Raw genomic sequence first — 10,608 nt, 5'->3', positions numbered from 1 at the left:
ATTTTCTTTATTAAACAAGTCATACAAAGTCTTTCGGACAATAAAGTTGGCAACTCGATCACGTGCAGAGCCATTACAACCTGTCTAACACGGATAACTTTTCAAATATTAATAGTTGGCCAGTATTAATTAGTAGTGGTTGACCATCCTCTCTTCCGGGAGGAGGTCAACGACTACTACTGCTCGTATTACTTCGACCTCGTTCCGCAACATCCCTTCTTACTATCGGACCAGCGGTATGATGGCATTGGAATTGGAAAATCCAAAATACGATATTACCGGCTTGCACAAAATATGATTTAAGCGGTTTTCCAGGGTTCCGAGTTTAAATAATTGGTCCGTTTTTCGCGACATTTCAATCGTTGTCAGATGACTATTTGATATTCTACTGTAAATGGAACAGTTTGTTAGAGATAGAAAAAAAATCTTCGGTTAATGTTACCTATGGTTCCAAAATGGCGGCTCGTCTCTGATTCCAGCAAATAGAAAAAAGGAAACAGTGGGGACGCACGTCTAACCTAGACTTCCACCTGTTATGTCATTTTTCAGAAAATTGTTATTTGGCAATCGTAAACAATAAAACAGAGTAACGGCAATGTTTAATGTAAACAGGTTTGTCTGTTTAAACCTCAGCAATTAGATCAGTTGGGTTCTTTGTATTTCTTAGATCCGTGGCCACTGAGATTAAGATAATACAAGGCTTTTATTGATGCTTGAACCATGAAGAGAAAAACAAAGATAATAACATAAACAATTACGTTACAAGTCAGAGACCGATTTAAAATTAGAAATTGTTTTTATTGTATTTAATAAACAATTGATTTATAAGTTAGCAAAATTATATGATTTATAATAGTTTTTATTGATTAACATTTTTTAAATTGCGAACTGTAATAAACTTCAAATTATAGCAAATTACTATTTGATTTATCATCTTAATTGTTTGACGGCGTAATTAAAATTCGGTATAATTAACTTCTGAAATACTGCATCTAATAATTGTTATAAGGAAAATTTCGGATTAATGAGAAATATTTTTGTGTACATATATTTTATAACATGGTGAATATATACAATCGACGTAAGCTCAAAAGAATTATATTCCGTACAATTTAAAGTGTGAAGATTGTTTTCTATTGTCTTTATTATTTGTAACCTGCAATTAATTGCCAGAATAATTATAAAATGTAATTAATCACCCGTTGGCTCAAATGGTTTAACTGACTCCCGATTTCCTGTGCTTTTACCACATTAACAGTTATTTTTTGCCCTTCGTATTTGCTTGCAACATATATTACAAAAAAAATAGATAGAAATTGATTATTACTTTATTATATTGTATAATAATAAAATATAAATGAATTTTTACGATGTGTAGTATATACTTGTCTGAAATTAATAAAGGAATCTCTACATCTGCAGTTAACTTGCAAATAGTACGCAAAATTGAATACAGCATAGTATAAAATACTGGATACTAATATATTAGAAGTGAAATTTTACAAAATATAGTTCTGAATGGAAGACTTCCTGGATTAAATGCCTGTAAAAATACTAACTTCTAGGAAACTTTGCATTGCTACAATGAATCTTAGACAAATTACATCTCATCCAATCATTTGTGTGTGAAAATTAAAAGTACACAAAATTATCTAATCATTGACAATATAAGAAAATGAAACAATAAGAGCCAGAAACATATGTTTTTGACCAGTGTAATATAAGCATTTCGATTTCTCTCTTGAAAAAATTAGACTTCTGTTGTGTGATATCAACAAGTACTAGATTTGAAATAAGCACCTAATGCCATTCATAGAAAAATTACAAGAAATTTTGTTCCATTTCGACAAAACAACACGAAAACTATCTTAGCAATGGTTTTTGGAAAAATGGTGTGCATAACTAGCATCCATATTCACCTGATATTAATCGTGTATAGAACTTCATTTAACACTAGTACCGAAAGAATACAGGAATTAAAAACAACATATACCTGTAGAATGATTAAAAAGGCTATAGCTGGTTTGTGGCACTAAATCATAGAAAAATCTTATTAAAACAACGCCAGATAATGTTTACGAATAATTAGTAAACACAGTGTAAATATTTTTTATTAATAATAAATAAATTCACTTATTTAAGTGTTGAAGTAGATCTATCATTTTGGGACAAATTTATTTTATACAACGTTGTTCAAATCTATTTATATTTGTATTTTACTACTGTTTATTTAATAAAATTATTATTAAATGATATCATAAGAAATTAATAGTCAAGTTTCTTTTTATTGTTTTGTAATGCGCTTGTTATTTGTTTATTAGTGTAATTATTTCACACTGGCTCTATAATTTGAGAACAGACTGTATGTGTAACTTTACAGAACCGATGTCTCGACGAAACTAAAATTTAGAAATTCTTTCTATTGGCGAAGATAATCGATGTGAAAATTTGCAATGTAGATCTATCAGCCGATTTTCGGTTGTAAGTCGGTCGTGGTCTGTATGTGAGTGGATCACACGATTGATGTCTTTTTACATTAACCACTTTGCCATTCGTACTACGTGACGGTTGAATTGCCCCCGGCGAATATATCTGTTACAAGACTCATCAAATTGCTACAAGAATTATCAAACCATTGTTTGATAATTCTTGTAGCAATTTTCGGAGTGAAAATACAATATATAACAATTTTTATCATTTCAAATTTAAATGTACAGCATCAAATTTTCTTAAACTCGCATATACAGTAGAGACTCGTAAATCGGAACCCCGGTAATCGGAATCGCCGGTAATCGGCACGATTTTCAGTCGGACTGTGTCGTGCCGAATCGAACGTTTTTGATACTAAATTTACTTCTAAAGTATAATTTTCATGTTTTTATATTCTTCAATATATTTATTTTGTTTGTACAAAATGCAGAAATAATTTTTAACGATACGATAGCCTCGATTATTATTATAAAAATTTTCGTTAGGCTTAAAATCGACGAAAATTCAACACGAAGCGACACGCAACGGAGAAAAATTCAACGCGAAGCGACACGCAACGGAGAAAAATTTGAACATCGGACAGGTTAATATATTTTTTCGTACATAATCCGTAATCGGAACAAATCCCTAATCTGAACAACCCCAGTCCCCAATTGATTCCGATTTTCGGTTCACTACTGTACTTAGTGTCTGTATATTAATCACATTATACGAATGTGGATAATATTACAAAATAATGTAAAATTTCCATTGTGAAAATTAATATTTGATATAGTGTTTCAAAAATTTAACGTAATGAATTAGTTATTTCTTCAACATTTGAGATGATAAATCAGACGATATTTATTACGAATTGGGATTTTGGAAATGCCATTATATAATTTGGTTTATTTACAAATCAATTGTTTATTAAATATAATAAAGGAAATTTCTAACGTTAAACCAATCTGTCGTTTTCTCCTGGTGAAAACAAAGCAAAGCCGACACTTTAGAAACCCTACTGAATTAATTGCTAAAATTTAAATGGCCAAACGATTTGACATTAAAAATTGTTTTTATTCTGTTTCCATTATCCGTCGCATTTCGATTATATAGGCAGTTACATAGGGAGTTTCGACTTTTTTCGATGATCTTCTCTACTTACGAAGATGTAAGTTGATTAGACGTCCCTTTGGAACATATAGCAATTATTTAAAAGATTTTAAAGAAATGTAACTGCATGAATATAATTCAATTCGATTTTAATTTTCCCGACATCATTTAAAACAGCGAACATTTTTATTATGTTTAATAAAAAGACTAATCATTATATTTTTAATTATAAAATGGCAAAAAGCTTAATTTTCAGAGTAAGGATGAGTTTTATATTAAAAAATATACAGTAGAACCTCGATCATCCGGACTAATTGGAGATGAAGGCAGTCCGGATAAGAAAATCCGGATAATCGAAAAATAATACTGTACTGTATTTAAATCGTGATCAAATTTTCAAGAAACAAACGTTCGTTTTGAATTTAGACTACTACTGACCAGCACTAACACTGCCTATTGTTTAAAGGCCCTCTGGTGGCGCAAGAAGACGGATTTTTTAAAATAAAAAGCAGTTAAAACTGTCAAATTTTTATTCATAAAAATGCAAACTATTTATAGATTTTTTTTAAGGAGTAAAATTTTTTCGACGCGTTCGCGACTTTAAGTAATGCATAAATCTTCGAGGCGCGAGGCCCCTCGGACCGCGAGGCCCTAGGCGGTGGCCCACGTCGCCCATGCCATACACCGCCCTTGGCCGTAGAAATGATGTAATTTGAATATAAATTATTAATAAATATGTATGTCAAGTTATATTTTTATTACGACGCAAAATGCATTAAAAAGTTTAGGACCACTGTGCCGGGTGAGACGTTGTTGGGACAAAAAAGTTATGCATTCCATCACGTACATAAACAGTGTAGCAATCGCCAAGTGCAAATCAGCAAATTTGTAAAAGTTTTGTTTATTTTGTACGATCCGTATAATCGAAAATCTGATTAATAGAGGTTCGGATAATCGAAGTTCTACTGTATATATTCTAAATGCTTATATCCATTAAAATTTTGTTAAATCAGATATTACTCGAGTTATCGCAAAACTTCCCTCTGTTCGAATAACTTTCCGAATAACTAATCCCCCCACGACTTGGTAAAAATGGTTTAGTGTGATGTACAGTACTTCGCCAGTGTCTGCAACAAATTAAAGATGTTAGTGTTGAAACAATAAACCTACCACTTAACATTAACACGTGCGTACACGTGTTAATGTTAAGTGGTCCAACAGTAAAACAGTGGCGTCCAACAGTTCAACTGTTGGACTGTTGGACTCCAACATTTCTCTCTAGCGGTGGCGGCACAATTAATATAAAATACATTTTTTAAAATTAAGCCAGGACGATATTTCGTTGCCAGAACAAATTCAACGGTAATTAATATTTTAAAATTTATTGACTCGAATGCTTTTAAAATTTGGGGAACCGAGAAAAAGTGCGATGTACGGAGGATCCATTGTAATTGTTTTTATCTTGGAGTCGTTGCTCCCTCGCGTGTGTCGCGTATTTTAACGCAGCGCAGTTCGTTTTTCTTACGTAATAATCATTAATTTAATTAATAATAAAATATTCAATTATTATAAGTATATGACAAAAAACTAAACATATAGCAAACACTTATCGAAATTTGTATATTTAATATAATTTAAAAGCGCGCGCCGAATCACGGTCACGACGCCATGTTTGCTCCGTTCACTTCACACTTCACTATCGTAAATTGCTATTTGTAATGTTAAATTCTAGAATTGTATCGAAGATAGAATGACACGGGTTGTTTTGTTAAACGCAGAGAAACAATTCAGTTTTGTGTGTTAATAAAGAAAATTTAAAAAAAATGTAAATAATTCGAAGTTTTGTCATTTTAAAAATATTTTTATTACCAATCTTACAAAAGAACAGAATCGTAAAGACAGTGATGATTCGGAATAAAACCAAAAATCAGCGCGAACTTGAAGCAGAATACAGCAATTTAAAATCATACAACAAACCGGATGGCTGACGTAGTCATTAAGGATAACAAGGAAAACAATAAGTTACATAACAGAATACGTATTATTCATTAAATATTTAACAATTTTTTAGTTTTATTTTCTCCTATCGAAAACAGAAACGTGACAGATTAAGTAATAAAATAACTGGAAATCAGTGATGAACACACATCCAGTGAGAATTTCCCTTCCTAGAAGGTCGAGGCTTCCATATTCTATTACAACCATAAAAGTATACTAAAACACCCTCAATTAACGTAATTTTTGAGAAATAAAACGCATAAATACTTCAAAAAAAGCTCATAGTTCTTTATAATATAATATTTCATACAATTAGCAGCGGTAAATATACGGTTCGTTAATGTCACTCCCTACCCACGTGATCAAACCTGTATTTACTTCTAGTGATGCAACACAATGGCATCGTAAACGTCACTACCCTACACACGTGATCAAACCTGTATTTACTTCTAGTGGTGCAACTCTATAGTAAAAGCAACCGAGTTTAGTTTGTGAATTGTTTTAAAGGAGTTGTGTCTACGTCAATTCGGATTTTGGTGACTTGTAAAAGGTAACATTCAGCTAATTAGGCCTAAAGTGTATCGTTGTGTTAGAAGGTACAGTACAGTACCTAACAATTCGAGTTAATGAGGTTATTCATCTTAATACAGCTACTAAATGTAGCGTGTGGTTGTGTGGACTCCTGGAAAAAATTGCCAGTATATCGGTGCTTAGATGAAAAGGTCTTCGACTCCGAAATCAGATGCTACATAACAGAGAAACTATCGTACGCCGAAATTACTCGCGATTATTTCTCTGTGTTTTGTAATAACGAAATTATCGATCGGCAGTTAATGCGGTGTTTGGAAGTTAACAGTACAAATGAGGTTCATATACTTTACTGTCACCTGTCGGAGTTTGACGTTGGACAGTTTGTGTCGGGGGTGAAAGTCGTCGAGGTCGACGTTAACCTCACGCCGACTATTAAGAATAATTTCGACAGTGCAACGTTTAATGATATTCCCACTCTAAAAACAATAACGTTGACTGGTTTAAGGACTTCGGGCGTGCTAAATGTGACCTTTGAAAATGTTCCTTCCGTTGCGGATCTCAACATCGAGAATTACGAGTTTTGGTCCTTTATTCCGCGACCCTTTCAAAATTTATCCAGTCTTTTAACATTAAGTCTGAAAAATGGAGTTTTAGAAACGTTACCGAGCCAAGTGTTTCAGGGACTTTATAATTTAAAGGGATTAAACCTGAGCTACAATCAGATAAAAGAAATCGACCCGCTCCTGCTCAAGAATCTCACTCAATTGCAAGTTTTGGATTTATCTGGAAATAAACTGACAAATTTACCGAATGATTTGTTCTCCGATCTGTCGAATTTGACCTCATTTTCCGTTAAGAAGAATAGATTGACTGCACTTCCTGATAATTTATTCGCTGCCTGCTCAAAATTAGAGTATTTTTTTGTAAGTAATAATCAGATAGGACAGTTTCCTTCTGGATTCTTCGCCGGTTTGCGAAATTTGAAATATTTCTTTGCTATGAACTGCAGTTTAACGCACTTGGAAAGGGGAATATTTTCTGACGCAACAAACTTAAGGGTAGTCGCTCTTACAACCAATCAAATTGTCAATTTACCGCCTGATCTTTTTAAAAATAGCAAGAATTTAGAAGTGTTTTTCATAGGAGTAAATAAAATACAATACCTTCCTCCGGGCATCTTCGATGATCTGATTAATTTGCAACACATCCAGTTAGGTGTTAATCAATTGCGAACTCTTCCCAAGAATATTTTTCAGAATTTATCGTCTTTAGAAGTTCTTGATTTGGGTTTCAATCTCCTCACTCACTTACCCGAAGACGTCTTCCTTCCACTTATTAATTTACGAGTCCTCGACATATCTCGTAGTTCTTTCGTTAGACTTTCCGCTAAACATCCTTTCGGCAGAAGTAAGCATTTGACTAAGATTTCTGCCAAATTTTCAAATTTCGTGACCTGGCCAATGATAAATTGGACGGAACATAGCTTGACTTTCGTTGATTTCTCTAGAAGTAATTTTGGTAACGCCACATTACCGCTGCGTACTCCTAACCGAGCCATCGTTGACCTGTCCGAGAGTAATATAAAGACCATATACATCGATACCCATGAATACGGGTCTAATTTCCCTACTTATTATTTGAGGAACAGCAACATCACATGCGATTGCAATCTTCGCCAATTTGTCGACTTTCTAAACGTAAATTTGGAGACGGCAGCCCAAATTTTTCCAAATCTTACCAATTTAGAGTGTTACGAGAAGAAGAAAAAGTTACTCGATATTACCACGAGGTACCAAATATGTTCTGTAATAAAAGATTGCCCCGTAGATTGCAAATGCTCCCAGGACATCGAAGGGATTTTAGTAAATTGTTTCCGAAAAGACATGAGAGATATGCCTGAAATTCTTATCGAAGATGCCATTATTGTAGATCTTACGCATAATAGAATTTCAAATGTGGATCCACAGTTATGGATGAATGTCACCCGTTTATATTTGAGCGAAAATTCTTTAACTTTTATCGAAAATTTACCATCGACTGTCACTTATCTTTCCTTAAACAGAAATCAATTAACTCGGTTGCCTTCTTCCTTGATGTATCGGATTGATAATTGGAATGAGTTAAAAATTTTGTTAGCAGGAAACAACTGGAGCTGTGGTTGTGATTCCCTGTTTACCAAGGATTGGCTAACTAGAAACAAACACAAGATAATGGACTTCGCTAATGTTTCTTGCATGTTTGGTTCCGATTTTTCCAGCTTTGTCCAGGTTATATCAATGGATAAATGCGAGGAGAAAATGATTTATTCTGTTGGATGGAAAACTGTACTCTTATATACCAGTTTGATTGTCTTGGTACTCGTATTTTTAACTATTCTATTTGTTTATACCTGTCGCAGGAAAAGATTTGTCAACAATCTGCAAGATGACGCGGATAATCTGGTCTTTATAAACAACCGAAAAGAAAATGTAGAAGTTGTGAAATAAGACGAGCAGTGGCGGAGCTACCGTGAAACTAATGAAGTTTGCTGGTTGCAAAGTGGATCTCATAACAATGTATCAAAAATGTAGATCCACCATTGAAGACGAGTGCAGTTTCTTCAACTAAAATGAACATGGAAAACGTTTTGTAGTGTTTGAAAAAAATGTGTCATATATCACGATAGTGACATAACTAAAGTCACTTTGACATGCCTGATTGAGGGTTCAAAAAGTCGAAGTATGTCTACTATAGAGCATGTATGACGTTTGAAACAAATATTTGAATAAGACTTATATAATTATGTAGGCTTACGAGTGTCTAGAAACCAGAACAATCCAACACCAGAAACACGAAACATGTAACAGCAGGGCCACTCAGAAGAGGAAGACAAAACCGACCTCGAGAAATTAAAGCACAGAACAACTTATTGCTCTGGGTCCTAATTTTTCGATGACCCAGTAAAACGTGTTTCCTTCGTTTACTTTTATATTGCTATAGGACTCACAATACACATTTTTCACGGGTCTCCGTGGCCTTCTGAACAGCTATCTGTAACTCTGATAATAAAAAGTATTCATTTCATACACTAGTGAATTTCAAATTGATTTCAATTATTTAACATCTAAGATTACATTTTGGGTTGTAAAGTAAATGCAAAGTAAAGTTGATGCAGTCAAACCTGTCAACAATGTCAAGTGATACGAAAATACAGTAATAAGTGACCGTTGTTTGGAGGTTAATTTCTATTCCAAAAAGAAAGGTTCCCGAGAAAATGGCTGCCATTTAGAGATGGCCGTTACTGGAGGTTCGACTGTATGGGGGTATATCTAGAATTACAAGCAAATATAACGATTTCTTATGCAAACTCGATTTAAAATATTTTATTTAACTTTTAAATGATTCATTTTATACAAATAAGGCAATCTTTTAAGGTTTAAATCCTTTCGCCTGTAATGGCGGTCACATTGAACATTTACGAAGCTATGGTAACTAAATGAAACTTTACAATGTGATATTTGAAGTGATTGGTCAACCAAATGTGTAATTTTTGTCGTTTTGTAAGTATCACCTTTCAAAGTTCGGGTATTCTTTTAATAATTACACTGTATATATGTATATGTACACAGGTATCTTACGATGCTGCCGTGTATATCAAATACAGTGATACATTTAAGCCTACATGAAATGACTGTTATGGATTGGCTGTATTTGCATTTTATTTCCATTAATGAAACAAATTAACAGTAGATTTTATACTATTCGAGTATTTCAAACTGTCCTCCAGAAAAAGAAATTAGCTTGTATAGGCATCTATCAGGTAGAAATTATATTTCACGTGAACAATTAATTGAAAGTGAAAAAAAAAGAAAATAATGATTTTAATAAATATCTATGTAAAATGAAACAAAGGTGTACAGTACTTGTATATGAAAATAAAGAATTGTCCAACTTCTATAACCTTATTTTATTTTATTCGTCATTTTGTTCTGTAATTGTTCAATGTAATGTCAAAACTAATTTGTCTTGCAGTCTGTCGCTGTTGATTTAAAAGGGTTTATGGAAAACAAAATTTTTTTTCACAGTATCATTAACATTTGGGTTATTTTAATGTAAAAATCATCGAATACAATCGATGGATATTTCCTTTATTAAAGTATAAATATAGTTTTTTTCCCCATCTTTTCTTTTAACTCTCCGTCCCGTGGACACTAAGACGGCCTCTTATTTGAAGCCCATTATGGGTTCGGCCAAGTCTACAATGGGGCGGGCGAGTGGTGACTTTTTTCCATCTATATACGTCTAATGGATAAAACTTTAAAAATCCTAGTTGCACGCATTGAAGGATTCTAGATGTAACTAGATGCAATCCGTTTACAGCCGCCGCCATCTTGAATAAAAGCGCAGACCTGGGCTGTGGTTTAGCACAAAGGTTACAAACTGACGGCCCATTAAGGCTTTATATCTGGCCAGCAGCCTTGATTATTTATTTTCTACAAGTCAATGTTTATAACATCT

General features: G+C 33.4%; 1 protein-coding gene across 1 annotated transcript; it reads left to right on the top strand.

Moving 5' to 3' along the window:
• Positions 1-5,983: 5,983 nt before the first annotated feature.
• Positions 5,984-9,176, top strand: LOC136969268 (platelet glycoprotein V-like). Its single transcript, XM_067263360.1, has one exon. The coding sequence runs from the start codon at positions 6,207-6,209 to the stop codon at positions 8,595-8,597; it is 2,391 nt and encodes a 796-aa protein (XP_067119461.1). The 5' UTR covers positions 5,984-6,206; the 3' UTR covers positions 8,598-9,176.
• Positions 9,177-10,608: the final 1,432 nt, after the last annotated feature.

This window comes from Centruroides vittatus, unplaced genomic scaffold (genome assembly GCF_030686945.1).
Source record: "Centruroides vittatus isolate TY-2023 unplaced genomic scaffold, ASM3068694v2 contig_1774, whole genome shotgun sequence".
Taxonomy (NCBI): Eukaryota; Metazoa; Arthropoda; class Arachnida; order Scorpiones; family Buthidae; genus Centruroides; species Centruroides vittatus.
The sequence above is the reverse complement of the archived record's forward strand: the minus strand, read 5'-3'. Positions and strand labels throughout refer to the sequence as shown.

What these genes read in the sequence shown, in the direction of transcription:
- LOC136969268 (XM_067263360.1), top strand. Translation starts at nt 6,207, where the DNA reads ATGAGGTTATTCATCTTAATACAGCTACTAAATGTAGCGTGTGGTTGT.